The sequence below is a fragment of the Triturus cristatus genome, chromosome 11, assembly GCF_964204655.1.
Source record: "Triturus cristatus chromosome 11, aTriCri1.1, whole genome shotgun sequence".
NCBI classification, from domain to species: Eukaryota; Metazoa; Chordata; class Amphibia; order Caudata; family Salamandridae; genus Triturus; species Triturus cristatus.
In genome coordinates this window covers 627,530,395-627,556,768 of record NC_140594.1, presented here as the reverse complement: position 1 = coordinate 627,556,768, position 26,374 = coordinate 627,530,395, and the positions used below count along the sequence as shown (strand labels likewise).

At 38.2% G+C, this 26,374-nt stretch overlaps 1 protein-coding gene across 3 annotated transcripts; it reads left to right on the top strand.

Moving 5' to 3' along the window:
- Positions 1-1,514: 1,514 nt before the first annotated feature.
- LOC146785188 (uncharacterized) lies at positions 1,515-26,374 on the top strand. Of its 3 annotated transcripts, XM_085634068.1 has the most exons (9): positions 1,515-1,904; positions 1,992-2,047; positions 2,135-2,712; positions 3,425-3,486; positions 4,186-4,244; positions 15,338-15,378; positions 23,357-23,794; positions 24,750-24,965; positions 26,015-26,374. In XM_085634068.1, exons 7-9 carry the CDS (start codon positions 23,357-23,359, stop codon positions 26,276-26,278), a joined length of 918 nt encoding a protein of 305 aa, XP_085490194.1. In that variant the 5' UTR covers positions 1,515-1,904; positions 1,992-2,047; positions 2,135-2,712; positions 3,425-3,486; positions 4,186-4,244; positions 15,338-15,378; the 3' UTR covers positions 26,279-26,374. The 3 variants fall into 3 exon arrangements, with proteins under 3 accessions (XP_085490194.1, XP_085490195.1, XP_085490192.1); XM_085634069.1 differs by lacking the exons at positions 1,515-1,904; positions 1,992-2,047; positions 2,135-2,712; positions 3,425-3,486 and having other exon boundaries at positions 4,069-4,244; XM_085634066.1 differs by lacking the exons at positions 1,515-1,904; positions 1,992-2,047; positions 2,135-2,712; ... (1 more) ...; positions 4,186-4,244; positions 15,338-15,378 and having other exon boundaries at positions 21,203-23,794.

Genomic DNA, 26,374 nt, shown 5'->3' with positions numbered 1-26,374 from the left:
TGTGATACAGGTTTTGTAACGGAAGTACTGTCACGTGTATTGTGTGTTATTCAATATGTGAGTACGTCAGGGTGGGGCACGTTTTGGTGATGAATCTGCTGCTTTGGGAGTGTCTCATCCTTTTTTAGATCGGACGGTAGGAGTGACGCAGCTACAGACAGGTAAGTGCGTATCTTTTATACCTATTATGTTTGATTTGAAAGTATTTTTAATGTGGTTATAATGTTTGCGTTATTGGTGATGTATTTGTAATACAAGGTTATCTTATTTATTGCTGGGTGTTAGACTGTAAAGTTGATTGTGAAACAGGTTTTGTGACGGAAGTACTGTCACGTGTATTGTGTTTGATTCAATATGTGAGTACGTCAGGGTGGGGCACGTTTTTGTGACGAATCTGCTGTTTTGGGAGTGTCTCATCCTTTTTTAGATCGGACGGTAGGCGTGACGCAGCTACAGACAGGTAAGTGCGAATCTTTTATGCCTGTTATGTTCTTTTTGGAAATTACTTTTACTGTGATTAGAATGTTTGTGAGCTATTGCTGATGTATTTTTATTCTAAGTTTATTCGTATTTCTTGCTGAATGTTAGAACGTTTATTTGATTGTGAGACAGGTTTTGTCACGAAAGTACTGTCACGTGTATTGTGTTTGATTCAATATGTGAGTACGTCAGGGTGGGGCACGATTTTGTGATGAATCTGCTGCTTTGGGAGTGTCTCATCCTTTTTTTAGATCGGACGGTAGGCGTGACGCAGCTACAGACAGGTAAGTGCGAATCTGTTATATTTGTTATGTTTAATTTGCAAGAATTTTTAATGGGATTATAATGTTTGAGTTATTGATGATGTATTTGTAATGAAAGGTTATCTTATTTAATGCTCGGTGTTACACTGTTTAGTTGCTTGTGATACAGGTTTTGTAACGGAAGTACTGTCACGTGTATTGTGTGTTATTCAATATGTGAGTACGTGAGGGTGGGGCACGTTTTTGTGATTAATCTGCTGTTTTGGGAGTGTGTCATCTTTTTCAAGATCGGACGGTAGGAGTGACGCAGCTACAGACAGGTAAGTGAGATTCTTTTATACCTGTTATGTTCTCTTGGGAATTAATTATTGCTGGATGTTAGAACGTTTATTTGATTGTGATACAGGTTTTGTGACGAAAGTACTGTCACGTGTATTGTGTTTGATTCAATATGTGATTACGTCAGGGTGGGGCACGTTTTTGTGATGAATCTGCTGTATTGGGAGTGTCATCCTTTTTCTGATCGGACGGTAGGAGTGACGCAGCTACAGACAGGTAAGTGCGAATCTTTTATTCCTTTTTAGGTTCATTCTAAAATTACTTTGACGATAATTAGAATGTTGGAGAGTTATCGATGCTGTAATTTTTGGGGATGTGTTCACTTTTTTAAGGTTGTATGTTAGGCGGTTTATTTCTTTGGAATACAGGATTTTTAACGGAAGTACAGTCACGTGTATTGTGTGCAATTCAATATTTGCGTACGGTGAGGGTGGGGCACGTTTTTGGGTTGGATCTGATGTGGTGGGAGTGGCACGCTTTTCTAGATCTCACGGTAGGCGGGCGCAGCTACAGACAGCTAAATTGAATTATTTGAAACGTAATATGTTCAATGTAAAATTGCGTTTACTTTGATTGTAATGCTTGGGAGTTATCAAAAGGGCACGTTTTTTAACATAATCTGCTATTGGGGGAGAGTGACAGTCTTTTGCAGATCGCATGGTAGGTGCTACGCAGTTATAAACGGGTCACTTGAAGTTTGTTCACCAATTGTAGGCATTACCTCAGGTTGTTATTGGAATAAATTACTTTCTGTTTGTTTTCCAGGTATGCCTCTCTCTGGCCCGTTCCCGGGAACCAACGTGCTTGCACTGCTTTCCATGGGTATGTATAATGCGTTTGCCGCCTCTGTAGTAAAGCATCTTGTCTGTCCCTTATCTAACGCTTGTATTTTTACTTTTTTTTTCACAGGAATTCACCGGGCCGATCCGTCCTTGGGAAGCGTCATGCAAAGATTACTTCAGCCGGTATGTATGCTGGTGTTTGCGGATCTTTCATAAGACATCTTGTCTGATTCGTATTTCACTAAGACATTTTTTGGGGGGGTTTTACAGGGACTTCCGCGGGCCTGACTATCCCGGGCAGCATCGTGCTTTAGGACCTTTACTCTGTAGGTATTAATCTTTTGGCGGGTCTAAGGTAAGGCATCTAAAGGTAAGTCTGTTTACTTATTTTCGTATTTTGCCTGTATTTAGAATGTTTTGTGTTCGTAAAGGAGGTTTAAGCTTTACAGCGCATTTGCGGTGAATTCTCTTTGATAAAAACTTTGAACGCGGTCAGACAGGTTGGAGCCGCGTTTCCTTTTGCTGGATCGCTATCTGTCTCATGCATGCTTTCACATTCAATTCACCAGGAATTCACACCTCCTCGCTAACGATAGCACACACTCTCAGGCAGACATTCCTTTCATCCAAGGAAGACCACCACCCAAACATTAGCATACGGCTAGACAACAAGAAGATTTCACACGCGTGCTGTTCGTAAACAAGTGTTACTTCTCTATTGTTATTCATTTAAAGTAACTCCCCTTTCCTCCGGTTTGACTGTACTTAAACTCGAAGAGCAGCCATTCGAAAACATTGCTTGGTTCCAGGTCATCCAGTACGAGCTAAACTATCTCTATTCCGAAAAGGTAAGCCACTTTATTTGTATTGCCGTTTTGTAAATATACGCATTGAACGTTTTGTATCGTGTTTTGCTAATGTAAAGTGCTGGTGTTTTACTATGTTAACCTTAGCCAACATGTTGGGCGCTTTTATTGTTAGCAAAGTCCGCTCAGTATCTTGATGCCTTTAAATTTTCAAAACCGCGCTTTTATTTACTATCGGCAACGGGAAAATTGACTAACTTATATTGGGCAGCATTTAGAAGGGGCACGCACCCCATATAACCTTAATGTTTATGCTTTTTCCGGGATTATTATATACATTACGGGGCCGCTTCGCCATCGTTTGGTATCTTGCTCCCTTTAATTGTCAATGCCGCGATTACTTGCATTTTACAAAGAAAAACACTTGCTGATAAATATTTGACGGAATTTGTGAGGACCACGCACACACACCACATTACCTTGCATGCTTTTTGTGTCCGCCGCTATTAATAAATACATTACGGTACCGATTGGCTGCGTTTCCCGTGTATTGCATACTTAGTGAAGCGCTCTCTGCATAATACACTTTTCCATGCTTTACATTTCAGACTTGCTATTGTTGTCAGGGATCGTACATTTATTAGTTGAAATACAACTTGAAATGCCTTTTGCTTTCGAATCTATGGTTACATTTTTGAGATCATTTATATTAAATACGCTTCATTTCTCTTTTCCTCGACCTGAACTGGAACAGCAGCCATTCTAGACATTACGTGGTTCATCCGGTACGAAGTATACTATCTCTATTGCAAAAAGGTAAGCAAATTCAATTGTATTGCCCTTTTTAAAATAAACTCAACGAACGTTTTCTATCGTGGATTGCTAATGACAAGTACAGTAAATTTCCAATGTTGACCTTTGCAAACATGTTATATGCTTTATTTATTAGCAAAGTTCACTGAGTGTCTTTATGGCTTTAAATTTTCAAAGCCGCACTTTTATTTAAAAGCTGCAACGAAAAGATTTACTAGCATATGTTAGGCAGAATTTACAAGGGACACGCACACACACCACATTACATTAATGTTTTACCTTTCGCCGCGATTTATATATACATTACGGTACCGGCTCGCCATCGTTTGGTATCTTGCTGACTTTAAGTTTCGAAGCCGCGATTACAATCGTTGAAAAGAAATCACTTGCTAGGAAAGATTTAACACGATTTATAAGGAGCACGCACGCACACCACGTTATTTTGCAGTTTTTGGGTGTTTGCCACTCTTACTATACACATTACGGTACGCGTGTTTTGCATACTTTGTGAGGCGCACACTGCATTACAAACGTTTCCCTGGATTGCATTGCACACTTGCTCTGTTGTCCAAAATCGTACAATTATTACTTAAAATACAACTTACAATGCATTTGCCTTTCGAATAGATGGCTAGATTTCAGAAAACATTTGAACTAACTCCCTTTTATTTCTCTTTTCCTTGACCTAAACTGGGAGAGCAGACATTCAAGACATTTCGTGGGTCATCCAGTACGACCAAAACGATCTCTATTGCTAAAAGGTAAGCAGCTTCTATTGTATTTCCGTTTACACAATGAACTCACTGAACGTTTTCTGTCGTGTTTGGCTAATGACAAGTGCAGTGGTTTTGCGATCTCAACCTTTGGCAACATGTTAGGCGCTTTGTAGTTACCACAGTGCGCTTCGTATCTGAATGCATTTAAACTTCCGACCCGCGCTTTTTTGTTTGTCAAGTTTGCAATAAAATATTTGGTGAGCGTAGATTGGGCAGAATTTAGAAGGGACACACATAGACAGCACATAACCTGGATGCTTTTGGCTTTCGCCAGTATTTCGGTATACATTACGGTACCGCTTCGCCATCGTTGGTTATCCTGCTTATTTTGATTTGTAAGCGTAACGTTTAGATGCCATCATTTTGTTTTTAGCTTAAAACCGAACAGCTTTCGAAACATATTAGGCCAACTTTAACGAATGCACATGCAGTACATTGACTTGCTCTTTTTGCTTGCACCACTAATGCTAGCCTTATTACGGTAACGTTTTGATTTAGTTTGCCACTTATTTCATCCTCACTGAAACACTCTATGCATAAGATACTTTAACATCGATTGCATTGCAAATTTGCGACTGTTGCCAGTCATCTGCAATTATATGCTAGTATACAATTTTCGCACCCGAGGAATATTAATGCGCTTGATACTTTTTACATGTCTTACGACTGTTTTACTTTTGTTGGCAAAATGTGTTTTGTGATGCGAAACATTTATGTGAAATGTTTTCATATGCATGCCTCCTTTTGGAAATGACTTTTGGCCTATGATTGCAGTTATGGTGCGCGCATTCTATAGATTTGGGTTTATTTCGATTCGTTTGGCTTGACATTTGAATACATTTACCATGTTCCGGTTGGGATTCTTTGCATATGCTTTTAAGGTACATTGTTTACGTATAGGTACCGTCTAAAACGCGTCTTTACCTTACTTAAATCTCTAACGCTTCTATGCTAATGTAACCAACTGAAACAAGTGTGTGATGAGGGGGGCGAAAAGGGGGGTAGGGGGGTTAACCTTCTACTAGCAGTGCCATTTTGTCATGTGCACTAATGCTAGCCTTATTACGGTAACGTTTGGCTTTAGTTTGCCACTTATTTCCTCCTCACTGAAACACTCTATGCATAAGATACTTTAACATCGATTGCATTGCAAACTTGCGACTGTTGCAAGTCATCTGCAATTATATGCTATTATACAAATTTCGCACCAGTGGAATATTAATGCGCTTGCTACTTTTTACATGTCTTACGACTGTTTTACTTTTGTTGGAAAAATGTGTTTTGTGATGCGAAACATTTATGTGAAATGCTTTCATGTGCATGCCTCCTTTTGGATCTGACTTTTGGCCTATGATTGCAGTTATGGTGCGCGCATTCTATAGATTTGGCTTTATTTCTATTCCTTTTTCTTGACATTTGAATACATTTACCATCTTCCGGTTGGAATTCTTTGCATATGCTTTCAAGGTGCATTGTTTACGTATAGGTACCGTCTAAAACGCGTCTTTACCTTACTTAAATCTCTAAGGCTTCTATGCTAATGGAACCAACTGAAACAAGTGTGTGATGAGGGGGGCGAAAAGGGGGGGAGGGGGGTTAAGCTTATACTAGCAGTGACATTTTGTCATGTGATGTTTGTTAGACTTTTGGAGGGGGTGGGAGGGGTTTCACAAAGTACGCTAGCGGGACGAGGTATCCTTTTCTAAATTATTTCATCGCTCCTCGAAGGTTACTTAATTTTAGTGTTTGCTGTACAAACATTGGCGTTCATGTATGTATTACCCGCAGTAATGCAGATACTACTGTGCAATTGTTTTTGGGGAATCACGCGTTGGAAAAAAATGAATTTTTTCATTCAGAACATATGGTTCATAGCTTAAAAATGCCATGCACTGTTTGGCATACATCTCTGCTGCCTTTATCTTCAATACTAACCTTTAATATTTGTATACTACATAAATTACTCCTCTCGCTACTCCTTTATGTTTATTACACACTTTATCTTCTTTAATCTTCTCTTTGTTTTCCATGATTTTTCATAATTTACAACTAAAAGTTGACAATAGCTAATGATGAGAAAGTGAGCATGCAGGTGAGAACCAATCTGCTAACTCAAATGGTGTGACTGACATGAGGCTTTGCAAACGTTTTGTACAAGTTTTACCTTTTGCTATTCCTATTTTCAGCAGTAATAGCGCACACTCGCCACCATGCATTTCACATCATGCATTCTCCAAAACACACGCTACACCACACACTCTTTAGCGCACATTGAAATTCACTCTCTTCTATCCACTCTCTACAGCACACTCATTGTGTGACTTAGTGAGTGTAACTTAGCGCGTGTAACTTAGTGCGTGTAACTTAGCGCAGGTAACTTAGCGCGGGTAACTTAGCGCGGGTAACTTAGCGCGTGTAACTTAGCGCGTGTAACTTAGCGCGTGTAACTTAGCGCGTGTGACGCTCTGTTGCACGCGCTCTGTTGCACGCGCTCTGTTGCACGCGCTCTGTTGCACGCGCTCTGTTGCACGCGCTCTGTTGCGCGCGCTCTGTTGCGCGCGCTCTGTTGCGCGCGCTCTGTTGCGCGCGGTCTGTTGCGTGCGCTTTGTTGCATGCACTGTGTCACACGCTCTCATGCACTATCATTTCACATACTCTTTAGCATACTACTTTTTGTACACATTTTTATATACATCCCCTCAACATGCACCACAGCAAATTTACATCTCTAATGCCTTTATCTTCACTACTATCCTTTATTATTTGTACACTGCATACATTATTCTTGCTCCTGTCGCTACTCCTTTATGTATGCTACACTATGCCTCTTCTTTATACTCCTCTTTGTTTCCCTTGCTTTTCTCATACTTTCAAACTATAAGTTGACAATAGCTGATGATGAGAAAGTGAGCATGCAGGTGAGAACCAATCTGCAAACTCCAATGGTGTTACTTACGTGAGGCTCTGACAACTTTTTCTGATTTTTTTTCATTTTCCTATCCCTGTTTTCAACAGTAATTGCTCACACTCCACACCATGCATTTTTCACCATGCATTCTCAAAAACACACTTCACACCACACAGTCTTTAGCACACATTCTCATTTACACTCTTTTATCCACTCTCTACAGTACACTCATTGTGTAACTTACCACATGTGGCTTAACGCAGGTAACTTAGCGCATGTAACTTAGCGCATATGACAGCATGGTGCATATACTCTGTAGCACGCAGTTTAGTTACAGCCTCTATGGCACTCTCTGTACTACCAGCTCTTTACCACAGGCTCTCTGCCACACACTGTATGCCACACACTTTTCTACATGCTATCTTTTGGCAGGCGCTTTCACATACTACCTACTGTACACATTGTAATACACATCTCCTCTACATGCAGCATAGCTAATGCTTCCAACTACTACCATTATTATCCTCCTATCCTTTACTATCAGTCAAACACTACACACACTACTTTTACTGCTCAAAACTACTTCTTCATGTACAGTACATACTGTCTCTTCTTTATTCACACTTTCTATTCCCTTCTTTTTGGACACTTTCAGCCTATTTGTCAAAAAAAAATAATAAACAGAAAGTGAGCATGCACGTGACAACCAATCTGCACAATGCAATGGTGTTACTTATGTCACGCACTGTCAACTTTGTGGGCAACTATTTTCTTTAGCTAGCTGTGTTTTTACCATTAATACACTATTTTTTGATGCACACTCTTTCCCAAGCCCTCTTTTCCGCGCACTTTCCCGCGCCCTCTTTCCCGCGCCCTCTTTCCCACGCCCTCTTTCCCGCGCCCTCCTCCCCGCGCCGTCTTCCCCGCGCCCTCTTCCACACGTAGTCTCAATACACATACTTTACTGCACACCATTTTTAGCACACCACTTAAATATCGTAGCTAATGCTAGCTTTTTTTACTACATGCATAGCCCAAACAGCACCATACATCTCTAATGCCTTTATCTTCACTACTATCCTTTATTATTTGTGCACTGCATACATTACTCTTGCTCCTGTCGCTACTCCTTTATGTATACTACACTCTGCCTCTTCTTTATACTCCTCTTTGTTTCCCCTTGCTTTTCTCATACTTTCAAACTATAAGTTGACAATAGCTGATGATGAAAAAGTGAGCATGCAGGTGAGAACCAATCTGCAAACTCCAATGGTGTTACTTACGTGAGGCTCTGTCAACTTTTTCTGAAATTTTTTCTTTTTCCTAACCCTGTTTTCAACAGTAATTGCTCACACTCCACACCATGCATTTTGCACCATGCATTCTCAAAAACACACTTCACACCACACACTCTTTAGCACACACTCTCATTTACACTCTTTTATCCACTCTCTACAGTACTCTCATTGTGTAACTTACCACATGTGGCTTAGCGCAGGTAACTTAGCGCAGGTAAATTAGCGCATGTAACTTAGTGCATATGACAGCATGGTGCATATACTCTGTAGCACGCAGTTTAGTTACAGCCTCTATGGCACTCTCTGTACTACCAGCTCTTTACCACAGGCTCTCTGCCACACACTGTATGCCACACACTTTTCTACATGCTATCTTTTGGCAGGCGCTTTCACATACTACCTACTGTACACATTGCAATACACATCTCCTCTACATGCTGCATAGCTAATGCTTCCAACTACTACCTTTATTATCCTCCTATCCTTTACTATCAGTCAAACACTACACACAATACTTTTACTGCTCAAAACTACTTTTTCATGTATACTACATACTGTCTCTTCTTTATTCTCACCTTTTTTTCCACTTCTTTTTGGACACTTTCAGCCTATTTGTCAAAAAAAACAAATAAACAGAAAGTGAGCATGCACGTGACAACCAATCTGCACAATGCAATGGTGTTACTTATGTAACGCACTGTCAACTTTGTGGGCAACTTTTCTTTAGCTAACTCAGTGTTTTCGCGCCCTCTTTCCCGCGCCCTCTTTCCTGCGCCCTCTTTCCCGCGCCCTCTTTCCCGCGCCCTCTTTCCCGCGCCCTCTTCCCCGCGCCCTCTTCCCCGCGCCCTCTTCCTCGCGCCCTCTTTCCCACGCCCTCTTTCCCGCGCCCTCTTTCCCGCGCCCTCTTCCCCGCGCCCTCTTCCCCGCGCCCTCTTCCTCGCGGCCTCTTTCCCGCGCCCTCTTTCCCGTGCCCTCTTTCCCGCGCCCTCTTTCCCGTGCCCTCTTTCCCGCGCCCTCTTTCCCGCGCCCTCTTTCCCGCGCCCTCTTTCCCGCGCCCTCTTTCCCGCGCCCTCTTTCCCGCGCACTCTTTCCCGCGCACTCTTTCCCGCGCCCTCTTTCCCGCGCCCTCCTTCCCGCGCCCTCCTTCCCGCGCCCTCCTCCCCGCGCCCTCCTCCCCACGCCCTCTTCCACACGTACTCTCAATACACATACTTTACTGCACACCATTTGTAGCACACCTCTTAAACATCGTAGCTAATGCTAGCTTTTTTTAATAGATGTATAGCCCAAACAGCACTATACATTTGGGGAAAGTGCTCCATGTAGGCATCTCCACCGTAGCACCCCAGAACGATGAAGCCCTGTAAACAAACAAAGATACACAGTTAGTTACAAAACATACAATATGCCTTACCTAAGTCCCGCAAACAACACCATACTTACAAAGGAAAAGCCTCCCTGCATGCCGCCGCACTGGAACGACCCTCACTGCTGAAGACCTGTAACGAAACAGAAAAAAAAAATGAGTTACTTACAATATGCCTTACCTAAGTCCCACAAACAGCACCATACTTACCGAGGAAAGCACTCCCTGCACGCCGCTGCACCGGAATGACCCACACCGCTTAAGCTCGAGAAACAAAAAGTTAGATAAAAAGCAAGCAAACAACAAAACAGCCAAAAAACATAGCACATTGCTTGCCATACTGCTTCATGAAGAATTTGCCTCACAGCCATAAACATAAGCCGGAAAAGGCCAAAGATAAAATAGAAGAAACATGCCCACCATCAAATATAGGTCCGGCTGGGCAAAAGAGAAAAGTTGCAAAAAAAGACACCCATGATTCTGAAGAGCGTGGGGCAGGCTGAGGGAAACTTCCTCAACAAATGCTTGCTATGGGAAAGGGGAGAGAAAAGAGTTGGGCCACAAAAAACAATACATAGATGGCTGTGCACAATCAAATAATGTATTATTGATTTTAAAGAATTTAGCAAAATGGGAAGTTTGCATGGAGTACTTAAATTCACGATTGAATGAAGCAGTGTGTATGTGTAGGTTTATGTAAATGCCTGTGTGACATCGTGAAAATGTGAATATAAACCACATTTGGCATTAGCTGTTGATGGGGAAGTAAGCATGCACATGCCAAACAATCGGAAAACTCGAATGGTGTTAATAACATGAGGCGCTGGCAAATTTTACGTTAGAGCAGTTGAATTTATTAGATAGCAATATAGTTTAGTTTTCTACAAACAGTCTTGCGTTTGCACTGTTTACCATACAATCTTTAACATGCACTCTTTAACATGCTATATTGTACAGAATACAATTTAAAGCGCACTTTTTTAGAGACACCTCCTCTACATATATCATACTTAATGCCTACATTAAGACTACTGTTGGTCGTTAGACGCGCCTCTTTTTAATCCTTTCTTTGGGGAACTTTCAAGCTATATGCTGCCGAAATTTAACAATGAAGAAGTGAAGATACAAGTAAAGTATTTGGCAAACCTCAATAGTGTTACTGACATTAAACACTCAACACTACCAGGGGATTTGGACTTTGCCTATGTCAATTTTTCCAGCAATAATATACTTTAATCCTCTACAAACACTCTTTTGCACGCACACTGTTGTACGCGCTCTATTGCACGTGCTCTGTTGCACGCACTCTGTTGCATGCACTTCTTAAATGCTCTCTGCCATACGCTCTATCATGCACTATGCTTTTACATACTCTTTACCATACTACCTGTTGCACACCTTTTTAAGTACATCTCCTCAACATACACCACATCTAATGCTTACATCACTACTGACCTTTATCCTCAACACTATCCTTTACAATTTAACACTACATACATTACTCTTACTCCTCTCGCTACTCCTTAACGTAAAAGACACACTGCCTCTTCTTTATTCTCCTCTTTGTTTTCGTTTCTTTTTCATATTTTAAACCTAAACGTTGACAATAGCTGATGATGAGAAAGTGAGCATGCAGGTGAGAACCAATGTGCAAACTACAATGGTGTTACTTACGCGATGCTCTGTCAACTTTTTATACAATTATTTCCTTTTACTAACCCTGTTTTCAACAGAAATTGCGCACACACCACAGCATGCATTTTACACCATGCATTCTCCAAAACACACTCCACAACACACACTCTTTAGTACACATTCTCATTCACACTCTTTTAGCCACTCTCTACAGTACTCTCATTGTGTAACTTGACACATGTGGCTTAGCAACTGTGACTTAGCGCAGGTAACTTAGCGCGTGTAACTTAGCGCATATGACAACATGGTGCATATACTCTGTAGCACGCACTATATTTACAGCCTCTATGGCACTATCTGTACTACCAGCTGTTCACCACAGCCTCTCTGCCACACGCTTTATGCAACCCACTTTCCTACACGCTGTCTTTTGGCATACACTTTAACATACTACCTATTGTGCAAATTGTAATACACATCTCCTCTACATGCACCCTAGCTAATGCTTATAACTCTACTACCTTTATTATCCTCCTATCCTTTACTATCAGGCAAACACTACACACACTACTCTTACTGCTCTTTCTACTCCATGTATACTACATACTGTCTCTTCTTTATTGTCACTTTATTTTCCCCTACATTTTTGACACTTTCAGCCTATTTGTTGGCAATAACTAATTTTGAGAAAGTGAGCATGCACATGACAACCAATCTGCACAATGCAATGATGTTACTTATGTAAGGCACTGTCAACTTTTTGGGAAAGTTTTTCCTTTACGTAGCTCAGTGTTTTCACCATTAATAGACTATTTCTTTATGCACCCTCTTCCCCGCCCCCTCTTCCCCGCCCCCTCTTCCCCGCCCCCTCTTTCCCCGCGCCCTCTTCTCGCGCCCTTTTTCCCGCGCCCTCTTTCCCGCGTCCTCTTTCCCGCAATCTCTTCCCCGCCCCCTCTTCCCCGCCTCCTCTTTCCCCGCCCCCTCTTTCCCGCCCCCTCTTTCCCGCCCCCTCTTTCCCCGCCCCCTCTTTCCCCGCCCCCTCTTTCCCCGCCCCCTCTTTCCCCACCCCCTCTTTCCCCGCCCCCTCTTTCCACGCGCCCTCTTTCCACGCGCCCTCTTTCCACGCGCCCTATTTCCACGCGCCCTCTTTCCACCCACACTCTTTCCACGCACTCTTTCCACGCACACTCTTTCCACGCACACTCTTTCCACGCGCCCTCTTTCCTTTGCCATGCACTCTGTTGCATGCATGCGCTCTGTTGCACGCGCTCTGTTGCACGCGCTCTGTTGCACGCGCTCTGTTGCACACACTCTGTTGCACACACTCTGTTGCACACACTCTGTTGCACACACTCTGTTGCACAAACTCTTTTGCACATACTCTTTTGCACACACTCTTTTGCACACACTCTTTTGCACACACTCTGTTGCATGCACTTCTTAAATGCTCTCTGCCACACACACTCTCATGCACTATGATTTTACATAATCTTTAGCATACTACCTGTTGCACACATTTTTAGGTACATCTTCTCAACATGCACCACAGCTAATGCTTACATCTCCACTCTCTTTATCCTCACTACTATCCTTTAAAATTGTACTGTACATACATTACTCTTACTCCTCTTGCTACTCCTTGACGTATGACACACTGCCTCTTCTTTACTCTCCTCTTTGTTTTCCTGGCTTTTTCAAACTTTGAACATTTAAGTTGACAATAGCTGATGATGAGAAAGTGAGCATGCAGGTGAGCACCAATCTGCAAACTCCAATGGGGTTACTTACGTGAGGCTCTGTCAACTTTTTCTCAAAGTTTTTCAGTATCCTATCCCTGTTTTTAATTGTAATAGCACACACTGCTTTTTACACCATGCATTCTCTATTATACATTCTGTACCACACATTCTTTAGCACACATTCTCATTCACACTCTTTTAGCCACTCTCTACAGTACTCTCATTGTGTAACTTGACACATGTGGCTTAGCAACTGTGACTTAGCGCAGGTAACTTAGCGCGTGTAACTTAGCGCATATAACAACATGGTGCATATACTCTATAGCACGCACTATATTTACAGCCTCTATGGCACTCTCTGTACTACCAGCTCTTTACCACAGCCTCTCTGCCACACGCTCTATGCAATACTACACGCTGTCTTTTGGTATGCACTTTAACATACTAGCTACTGTGCAAATTATAATACACATCTCCTCTACATGCACCCTAGCTAATGCTTACAACTCTACTACCTTTATTATCCTCCTAGCCTTTACTATCAAGCCAACACTACACACACTACTCTTACTGCTCTTTCTACTCCATGTATACTACATACTGGCTCTTCTTTATTCTCACTTTATTTTCCGCCAAATTTTTCACACTTCCAGCCTATTTGTTGGCAATAACTAATGATGAGAAAGTCAGAATGCACATGACAACCAATCTGCACAATGCAATGATGTTACTTATGTAAGGCACTGTCAAATTTTTAAGAAAGTTTATCCTTTAGATAGCTCAGTGTTTGCGCCATTAATAGACTATTTCTTTATGCACCCTCTTTCCCCGCGCCCTCTTTCCCCGCGCACTCTTTCCCTGCGCCCTCTTTCCCCGCGCCCTCTTTCCCCGCGCCCTCTTTCCCCGCGCCCTCTTTCCCCGCGCCCTCTTTCCACGCGCCCTCTTTCCACGCGCCCTCTTTCCACGCGCCCTCTTTCCACGCGCCCTCTTTCCACGCGCCCTCTTTCCACGCGCCCTCTTTCCTTTCCATGCGCTCTGTTGCATGCATGCTGTTGCATGCGCTCTATTGCACGTGCTCTGTTGCACACTCTCATGCACTATGATTATACATAATGTTTACCATACTACCTGTTGCACGCATTTTTATGTACATCTTCACAACATGCACCAGAGCTAATGGTTACATCTCTACTGTCTTTATCCTCACTACTATCCTTTAAAATTGTACTGTACATACATTACTCTTACTCCACTTGCTACTCCTTGACGTATAACACACTGCCTCTTCTTTACTCTCCTCTTTGTTTACCTAGCTTTTTTCAAACTTTAAACCTTTAAGTTGACAATAGCTGATGATGCGAAAGTGAGCATGCAGGTGAGAACCAATCTGCAAACTCCAATGGGGTTACTTACGTGAGGCGCTGTCAACTTTTTCTCAAAGTTTTTCAGTTTGCTGTCCCTGTTTTCAACTGTAATAGCACACACTGGCCACAATGCTTTTTACACCATGCATTCTCTATTACACATTCTGTACCACACACTCTTTAGCATACATTCTCATTCACAATTTCTTCCATCTACTCTTTACAGCACACACATTCTGTGACTTCACACATGTGGCATAACACGTGTTACTTTGCGCCTCTGCCTTAGCCCCTGTACCTTAGCGCATGCGCCAATATGTTGCATAATTCCGTGCTGCAGACTACCATGGGATGAATTATGTGAAGCACTGACAAGTTTTATTGCCTTTGTTTTTGTACCGTACTGTTTGTCTTTCTTAATGAAACTATTTAAATATTATACTCTAAGAAAAACACTCTACTACTCTTTTCTTCACATTCTGCTACACATTCTCGATGTACACTTTTTTGGCTACACATTGTCTACACTATGCTACATTTTACAACACTTTTTCTACCATACTCGACAGAAACCTTACACTACAAACCATCTCCATATTATTACATCTGTATTGCTCTTTGGGATACAATTTCTACTTGTGTTTTCCCTCCATTACATCTACCAACTTTATGAGCCATGCAAAAATTACTTAATTTCGTTACTATTGACAACTTACTGTATATTACTATGCTAAATCAACATTAATACTTGTTTTTATTCTTCCATAGATAACTGTGAGAAGTTGCGCATTCTTTTTCAAGGCATCAAGGTGAAAGTATCTTAATTTATTGTTGATACACCAGCCTGTGGTGAAAACAAATCAGTTGGGATCATTAGAATATATATATATATTTTTTGAAACATACTCATTGTTTTCAGCATGCATAACCTCTGTTAACGATACCTATAGGCTGTTGAGAAAGTCTAGTGCTTACAAATCCGTAAACATCATTCACAGACTATTTAAGAAACACTGACCTTTGCTTAAAGCACAACATTCGTGGAAACACTACAAGCGTATAGAAACACACAACAAATGCATGCTTAGAAGACACTTCTATTCATTTTAGAATCCTATGCATATAGCATAAATTTAATAAAGTATACATCTAACCTATCTCACCGAAATTAGTTTGCTGAACAGCATCTATTTATTACTTACTGTTATTAGCAGCACAAGGGAAGTTGCATGAACCTTGTATAGCTATACAAATAAATAGTAACTACTCAGAAAAGTTAGAAAGTGTATATAAATTTTAATATATGCTAGTTAGCATTATACTTGTATAGAAGCATACAGATATATAGTCCATACAAGAAACTTACAACACTAAAATACAGCATCCAAAGAACGCTACAATACAAACCTATAATAGGTAGTTTAATACCGGCAGTTTATTTGAACAATATTTTGGTGTCGCTATTAATATCATGGAAATACTGCAGGCAGCTTATCATCAAGGGCATAACAAATTTTCTCCTACTTCGCGGGGCAAACAATGTTTGCCAAACAGCACATTCGCAATCATACACAATAGCTACAAACCTGCTAATACATGGACTGTAGAAGATTTACATGCCATTATGGACTTAGGGGATGCTTTATATATAGATATGCATTCCATAAATCAAGAACAGCTTATGCATCCTGATGATTTACCAAATTATATCCAACACAATGACACTATCTATTCGCTTAAGCTTAAACAACCTTCTTATGGGGATATACTGAAACAGTTTGACCCATCTTCGCCAAATATGCAAACAGTATTGAGAGCTGCACTCAATTTGCATTGCGGTGTTTTACTTTGCATGGATATGTATGTTATAGCTATTATGCACAGTGAAAATTCATACTTTGTATTTGACTCGCATAGCCGCGACACCACAGGAATGCCTCACCCAAATGGGACATGTATTACCATACAAATATCATTTGAAGGGCTTATACAGTACATAACAAATCTGGCATATAGTCTAAAGCGACCCAATAGTAATTACTTACCATATGAATTAACTCCAATAGATATAATTCCAATTAAAAAAGATTCACTACATAAGGCAATGCTCATAGCAGAGAAAAATGCAAGTGCCATATTACACAAGCATATTTATGTGCATTCTACTAAAGCATGTACAGATTTATTCACACACACATTAAGAACTCGCATACAAAATGAAAGAGATTGCCTCCAAAGATCAAAGGCAGGTACTCTTCAGCCATCAGCATCATTAGCTAGTGATCAGCATATTCCCCCCTCACAAAATTGCATTGTGCCTATAACAGCTGCACAACTGACGCTACCTACCTGCACTAGCATAGATACAACAGAATATGCAAGTAACTCACATAATACTCCGACATACGCAAATATACTTAGAAATACACTTAGACACAACACAAGAGTCACGAGTTGTGATACAAAAAACATACAGACACAAAACATCACAGGCTCAACAAGTGATTTGCATAATAACGCATATATACAAAGCTCCCATCCTACAAACAAACATAACACTCAGGGTAACAAAATACTTAGCCCAAAAAATAACACCAAGACTATATTGTCAAAAATGCATATTAACATCAGGAACAACATAGAACAAACTTTTTGGCCACAAACACAACAACATATAAATGTCGTATATAGTACAGACAAACAGCAAACACAAACAAATCTTACACTACCATCAAGGTGTACACAATCTATACAAAATAGTCTATTTGCTATTCTACATAACTACTGTAAACCCGCACATAGTTGGGATAGTCAAGACTTGCAATCTATTATGGGACTTGGAAAGGCACTATATATTGAAATGCAGTCAATTAATAAAGAAAATTGTATGCAACCACAATATTTACCCAATTACATAGAGCACAATGACGTTATATATGCAATTAAGCAAAAAAAGAGCATAACGTTGGAGGAAAAGCAAACAGAAATGCAAAATGCAAGGCTTTTGAGAACCCTTACTTCAATGCATTTGAACAGTGGTATATTGATTTGTTTTAATGCATACACTATTTCAATATTCAAAACGATTCATGCATACTTTGTATTTAATTCAAATAGCCAAAATGAGGAGATAATACCTCCTGCTAAGGGGACCTCTATTGCTTTACAAATCAAATCACCTGAGCAGGTTATTGGTTACATCAGAACGTTGGCTCTCCAGAACAAAGTACCACATTCGTTAAGTTTTACTTTATACTTCACTCCAGTTACAGTACGCAAAATTAGCAAATTGTCACTTGAGACAACACAAAGAAAACATAGAGAGAAAAAAGTTACACCTATAAGAGACATGTATATCCATACTACTAAGTTAACTCTACATGCCTCTATACATATCACACCTATAGAGTTACAACTAGAAAATACAATTACAGAAACACTCGACAGCGATAGGCAAATGCATACAGATAATTCCACAACCACAAGTCATATTGAATCTATCATAGCTATTAACAATCCCAATCCAATAACAAACACATTTACACATAATGCTGGGATACACAATGAACCAAATGCAATAGAAGTACAACCAAATAACTGTAACAGAAAAAGATTGCATGAACAAGAAACAGAAAATACACTTAATGCCAGAAATATAACATCTTTGACAAATGCCACAATTAGTACTTTCCATGCACAAATTAAATATGGCCCAGAGTATGCTTGCACTATTTGCAATCAGTTGTGGCATAAACAAAGTTTGCAAACAACGCACAAGTTAAAAAAAAGGGCTAAATTCATAGAATGTAACATTAGTCAATATCAAACAGAAGATATATGCCGGACATGTTACAACTATATTGCCAAGGACAAAATACCACCATGTTCTTTCTATAATGGGATGACATTTCCTGATATCCCACCTGAATTACACTTGCATAATTTAGAAGAGAGATTAGTATCGCCAAGAATACCTTTTTTACAAATCAGAACGCTGCCGCGAGGCTTCCAAAAATCTCTCTCAGGTGCAGTAGTTAACGTTCCTGCCGATGTTATGACAACTGTAACTGTTTTACCAAGACAAATTAATGATAACATGACGATTCCAATAAAATTAAAACGCAAATTAAGCTATAAATCCTATACCCATTTCGAAAATGTAAGGCCAAACAAAGTAAAGCGTGCAGCTCTATATTTAGCAACTACTAGCAGTATGTTCCAAGAATATGGAGTCACTGTTAATAAAGATTGGGAATATACACCAGAGAATATGCCACCTTGTAATGACACTTCTGATGCAAACAATACATCAGATTCATCAGACAACATTGCAGCTGGGAATTTAGATACTATGCTAACTAATGAAACTATAACTACAGAAAGCATTAACATTATTAACTTGGCACCTGCAGAATATAACACACCAAGGGGTCTATATGAAGACAAAGATTCTGAATATTTAGCTTTCCCCACTATTTTTTGTGGGAAGCGAAGGCCAACAAACAAAGAAAGGCATGTACCAATACATTACAGTACAATATGTCAATGGGAATTAAGAAGTTATGATTTAAGAGTAGCAAACTCCATGACAAATGTTTTCTTCAAATTGAAAAAGTTGCATATTAAGCAAATACAGAGCAAAATATACATCTCACTTAGAAAATATTTTACCAATGGTAACATTATTACAGCAAAAGACATCAAACAAAAATTAGATAGCATTTTCCAATTTAATGAGGGATATAAAATACTAAAAACAATACGTGGCTCACCACCATATTGGGAGCAATGCAAAAAAGACTTATTTGCTATGATAAGACAATTAGGGATACCAACATTTTTTTTAACATTATCAGCAGCAGAAACTAAATGGTATCATTTAATCAACATACTATTACGCACTGAGAAAAAAAAAGAATGTACAGAAGAAGAATTCAAAAAAATGTCATGGGAGGAAAAATGCAAATTAATACAGAGAAATCCCATTACTTGTGCCCGACATTTTGACTTTCAAGTTAGAAAATTCTTTAATTGTATATTACTGCATAAAAGTAACCCAATTGGCAAGGTGATAGATTACTTTTATAGAGTAGAATTTCAACAAAGAGGATCACCACATATACATGCTATAATATGGATTGAAAGAGCTCCACAGTATGAAACTTCAGAAGTTACTACTGTTACAGCTTTTATAGATAAATATATAACCTGTGCAAAACAACAAGATACAAATATCGAGCCTTTATTGCCACTACAAAAGCATGGACATACCAAAAATTGTCGTATTAAACATAAAAGAACATGCAAATACCAGTACCCAAAATATCCAATGCCAGAAACTTTTATATTGGAACCATTACCACTAGACAAAACTGATCAAGAGCTCTTACAGAAAATCGAACTAATCCACCTAACTATGAACACGCAAGAGTTCTCACATTATTCCTTTGAACAGTTTTTAGATACAATGAAACTAGATCTAAGTCAATATGTTAGATGTATACGCTGCATTATAGAAAAAAATACAATTTTCCTAAAAAGAACACCAGCTGAATGCTTTATTAATAACTACAATACGACAATTTTACAAGCATGGCAAGCAAACATTGATATACAATACATCTTAGACGCATATGCATGTGCCGTATATATAGTATCATATATTAGTAAATCACAGCGTGGAATGAGCAAGTTGATTGCACAAGCAGCAAAAGAAGTTTATCACAATCCAAGCATAAAAGAGCAGCTTAAGCATATAGGTAACAAATTCCTAAACTGTACAGAAATAAGCGCGCAAGAAGCAGCCTATCTTATACTTCAAATTCCTTTACGCAAAAGTTCTAGATCGTATGTTTTCATTAATACAAGCCCTCCAGAAAAGCGTACCTACTTATTAAAAGACATTGAGACTATAAATTTGTTACCTGATACATCCAATCAAATACAATATGATAATGTAATAGTAAAGTACAGCAAACGTCCTACAGATTTGGAAACGTGTACATTAGCTGACTATGCATCTATGTATCATGGAAATCATAAAAATAGAAAGCAGAAAAATGCAACAGACCATGATAATTTCCTCACCGAAAACAACTTTTATAGCTCGGATGAGGAAGAACTTGAAATTAATATACCAAATAAAACTGCAGAAACAGATTATACAAAGCGGCAAAAACAAAAAATAATTCGGTATTGCAGGTTTAATAAAAAAAATGACCCTGAAAATTATTACAGAGAATTGCTAATGCTTTATTATCCCTGGAGAGTAGAAAATCAAATTATTGGTAATAAGGAAACATATTATGAAAAATACCTAGAACTTCAAAATATAGTTGACGCTAATCATACTAAGTATAATAGGCATAATACCCCTTTAACACCTAATGCCAATGGAGACTGTACATTGGACGCATTACTTATACCCCCAATGGATATAGAAACTGACGAAAACATTTGTCCTGAAGTTCAAACAAATGAACCACTATTATATGACTTATCATTTGATTTAGGCATTAGAAGTACAAGTAATGATGAACTTTTAACCAATAATATAATGCCGGATGACCAATATCACAGTTTGATGCAAAATCTTACAGATGAGCAACTTAACTTTATATACCATCACTTGCATTGGATAAAAACCAAAGAAACACCTTGCTATACGTTTTGCACAGGTGGTGCAGGAGTAGGGAAAAGCTTCCTTATAACAGCCCTTTACCAAACATTACTACGCTATTACAATACCAAAGCAGGGGAAAATCCTGATAACATTTATGTATTGCTTACAGCTCCAACAGGCAAAGCAGCACATAACATCCATGGTAAAACGCTACATAGTACATTCAAAATACCAGTTTCGCAATCGCTGTCTCATAAACCACTCACTCATGAGAACAGGAGTGCACTTCAAAATGAATTATTGCATCTTAAATTGCTGATAATTGATGAAATATCAATGGTAGGGGCAAATCTTTTCAATTTTATACATAACAGGTTACAAGAAATTAAAATGTCCAAACTCCCTTTTGGTGGGATATCCATATTAGCTATTGGAGATTTTTATCAGTTAAAACCAGTATTTGACACATACATATTTGAAAATTCTAGGCATTCATACAGACCAGTAAGTACAAATTTATGGCAAACACACTTTAAGTTGTTTGAATTAACAAAAATTATGAGACAGCTAAACGACTTACCATTTGCTCAATTACTAAATAGATTAAGAGAAGGAAAACAAACTAATGACGATATTATACAAATACAAACACGCGAGCAAGACCCACCCCAAAACATTACCAAAACCATCCCTTATATAATGGCAACAAACAAAGAGGTTAATAATATTAATAATGAAGTTTTGTTACAACATATAACAAAATACCCTGTATACACATCAACCGCAATAGATACAGTTGCATCTGACCTAAGCGAAATTGTAAAAAAAAAAATACTAATGCAATTACCTGCAGATGCAACTAAGACCATGGGCCTGCCATTTATATTGCATATTGCATTAAAATTACGATACGATCTAACATGCAATATCAATGTTAACGATGGCTTAACAAATGGTGCAACAGGTATAGTTGAATTAGTAGAAACTATCAATAGCATTCCAAATGTGATATGGATTCTTTTTGATAAAGAAAATGTTGGCAAATTAACAAGACAGGAAAATAGGCACATATATCACAGTAACATTTCACCTCATTGGACACCAATTCATGTTATCTCTAGACATTTTCAATTTACACAAAAATTTATAACAATAATACGCAAGCAATTCCCACTACGCCAATCATCTGCACGTACTATACATAGAACACAAGGAGAAACTATTGAACCACTTTACATCCATTTTAACAATAGTAAAATACATCATTTGCATTATGTTGCTTTAAGCAGAGCAAAATCATTAGAAAACATATATATTAAAAACTTTAAGCAGGACAAAATAGTTGTCCACCCAAAGGTTCATGAAGAAATGGCCCGCTTAAGGACAGATATGCTATTAGAAATATCAGTACCACAATTATGTAATTATCTGCTAAACTTTAATGTTATTGTACACAACATACGTTCACTACAAAAAAATCACAAAGCTATACAAGCCGACACAAATATCATGAAGGCAGATATTATATGTCTCAATGAAATAAACACAACTAGGGAAGGGAACAGTCATTTATTATATATTGACCACTATCATCTGATGCTATTTGATAAATTCCATAATCAAAATACCAAGCATGGGATTGCTGTTTATTACAAGAAAAATATTTGCCTTTTGCCAATTTATGAAACACAGCACGAAATTGACATTTTACATTTTACTTTATTTATAAAGAATTGTGATTACTTATTTGTGATAATATACAGGCCACCACATGTACAACTACAAAAACTTTTTCAAGTGTTAACTAGCGTATTGAGCTTTTACCCAAACTACAAATATATAATAATGGGCGACTTCAACATAGATTTAGCACAAGTATCACATAATGCAACACTACTTTTAGAATACATGCGAAACCAATTTCAATGTCACCAAAAAATACAAAACTACACAACAGACTACAATTCAACCTTAGACCATATATATGTTAATGAAGAGATAACTCACTTTGGTATACTAGAGTCCTACTATAGCGATCACAAAGCATTATGGGTAGCTATTTAATAGACTGAAATTATCAATTTGTATGTTATTTTGCTTTAGGAATTTCCTTTCTTTACATGCTAGATTCAGAAGGTCTACTTACATTATTTGTCTCGTTGCAGATGATTTCTATACAAGAAATTAAGGAAACCAAACACGAGGAAAGCAAACCGTATCAAAAAGCAATACGAGCAAACATAGTCAAATGCTCTGCAAAAACACACTACAAAAACGCTAAGCAAGAAAATAAGATTTTATTCCACATTGCTCTTGCTGATGAAAGTGGGTCCATTAAAGGAACTTGCTACAATGATGATTTTTTCAAGCTAACAAAAGAAGGGAATGGAATTATAATTCGGAATTTTATAAACAAGAACAATGTCATCATCTTAACGAAACAAACAAAGATTTCGAGAATGCCACCATTAACGCTCCCGGAAACAATAACCCAAGAAGCAGTATATTTGCTACAGCCGCCTGCACCCCCAGTTTCTCCAATAAAAACTATAAGAAAAGCTAATTTACGGACATTGATGAGCATATTAGGGACAATATCAGAGGTACGTATCATAAAAAAATTAAGGTGCTTAACTATTGCATGTAGTAGTCTGTAAACTTACATACTATCAGCAACACTATCTGCCACACACACTTTGTAATCACACTCTTCAAACCACTATACCATACATTCAAAACCCATTTAGTAACTGCAACTCTTTAAAACACACACTATTAGCAGCACACTTTACTATAAACTATATACAACACTCACTCCAACACACATACTATCTACAAACATTTCAAGTAATAGCTGTTGCTTACTCCTTTTACACACACCACAAGGTTACAAATAGTTAAAAACGGACACTCTCCATCTCATTCATTGCTACTTAAACTTTGCCAATACTCTGTAGTACAATCTACTACAAGCATACAACAATTTTTTATAGAGAAATAACATCTAAAGGCTATATTTAGGACTAATCGATGTAGAAACTCAAATAGAATACACAACATTGCTGCTAATAGCACTATACTTACTGCACAACACATACAATATTCTAGCAACTCTACTCGCTCATTTTACAATCTAAATTATATTTAACTAATATAATTTACGAAAAAAAACATTAACATCTGTAAAAATACACATTGGACACTAAATGCACTGTAAAGTGTTGATTACATGGAACAGTCCCACAAGTTTCAAACATGTAAAGTATTTTTACTATTTATTTCAAACACTTCTAAAAATGATAGCTATACAAAATATCATCATCTACTCTTTTATGTGCACTCTCCCACAAATTATATCATATATATACTTCCATACAAAAGTCTCTAACGCACACTCTCTAACATACACACTGTAGCACACACTATTACACAACTAATACACCACAACAATCAACAAACTTTTCACTCGCATGTTCTCTCCAATAAACAAAGATACAGCACAAGTGTATACTATCTATGCAAGAACCAATAACAATGATTGTTTATCAAATTTGACAGGAGGAAGAAACCAAAACTGTATTCATTGGAGGGCAAGAAACAAAACTAAAATCAATAACAGTAAACGATGCAACAGACTCAGTGAAAATAACACTGTGGAGGGACGCAGCAGACTTTCCCATTGAACTTGGGAGCTACATAAAAATAACCCATCTGACAGTGCATGAATTTAACAACGAAAAAATATTAAATTCTACTCGGAATACACAATTGCAAGTAAGTACAAAGTAAAAATACAATGCGCAAAAACAAAAAATGTATTCTTTGCAAAGAAATTACTTACACATCTAGAACAGAAGACTCATTAAATTCACCATTTTTATATCACACGTAGTAACATCAGTTGCTCTTTTTTCAGCATACAATTTGGAATTCTACACATAAATCTCATACACATAGCTGAAACACCAAAATACTATATCGCCTTTAAATACATGCATATACATTCATACAAAACACTCTCGAAATATCACAAACAACTTTTCTGTTTACCTTTCCTACAGCTCAACACCTAACGACAAACTTCAAAACATGTAGGTCAATACATTGCAAATCATACTACACCTTTCATTATAATAATTTGGCACACATTTTAAAATGCTAGTCCATAACCATGCCATATAAACTATTTTTGTCCATATCTACACCTTACCTACAAACACATGGAAACATAAAATATCTTACTTTATATATAGCACTAACTTACTATTAGAATAGCACCAGAATCATACATTACTACATCTCAAGCAAAACAACATCCAACTCTCTATCTATGTCTATATTTACCTTTTTGGAATACATACTAATCCAAAACTGCCTTAAATGCACTTTTCGATTTTACATTACCTATTACTTAACTTGGAGTTTATTTGCACTCTCTCACTACTTTCCTGTGCATATTCGAATTCTATTGCAAATTTTTCACAAAATGTGCCATATAAACATACATTTTTATAAATATCTGACACCTTTACATCATCTTGCACTACATTTAGAAACACTCTGCATCAAAAAAAATACAACACCGCCTTCATAAATTCCATAGGTAAGAACACATAAGTACGCACTTTGGGTCTTTGCCTTCAACTACATTTTTCACATTCTCTGAACCGCGCTGAACAAATGCAATTCACAGAAAAATCTTGGAGAAATTCCTTCAGCATCTAAAAAAATTTTTTATTTCTCTGAAAAGCACGTTAAAATATAGAAAAAAAAAAAAACAGTAAAAAATGGGTTTTATAACTGATGTTTTTTTCTATTTGCAGAAAATTGAGCCACCCCAAGAACAACTGCAGATAACTATATATGGACTCGAAAATACAACTCAGGAAAAAAGCACCATTACCATACAAATTCAAGATAATGAACATTTAAAATCGGTACAAATAAGCAATGCGCTTTTAATGGACCACCTACAAATTCCAGCAGATATTGAGGACTTTTCAGAGGCTCTTATGCCACATCTACCGAAAACACTAAATATAATATTTCAAAATGAACACATTGTCGAAATTCTTGACGAAGATTAAATTATGCAATCTGCAAAAATATAACTACTTTTGTAACTTTGAATAAAATGGATACATACAAAATAAATATTTTAGTTAATAAAAATCTTAAATCAC

Excerpts from the sequence above, each read along its gene's own strand:
- LOC146785188 (XM_085634066.1), top strand. The coding sequence starts at position 23,312 with ATGCTAGATTCAGAAGGTCTACTTACATTATTTGTCTCGTTGCAGATG. Across the intron at positions 23,795-24,749 it reads TATTAGGGACAATATCAGAG|GAGGAAGAAACCAAAACTGT; the intron begins GTACGTATCATA and ends CAAATTTGACAG. Across the intron at positions 24,966-26,014 it reads CTCGGAATACACAATTGCAA|AAAATTGAGCCACCCCAAGA; the intron begins GTAAGTACAAAG and ends TTCTATTTGCAG.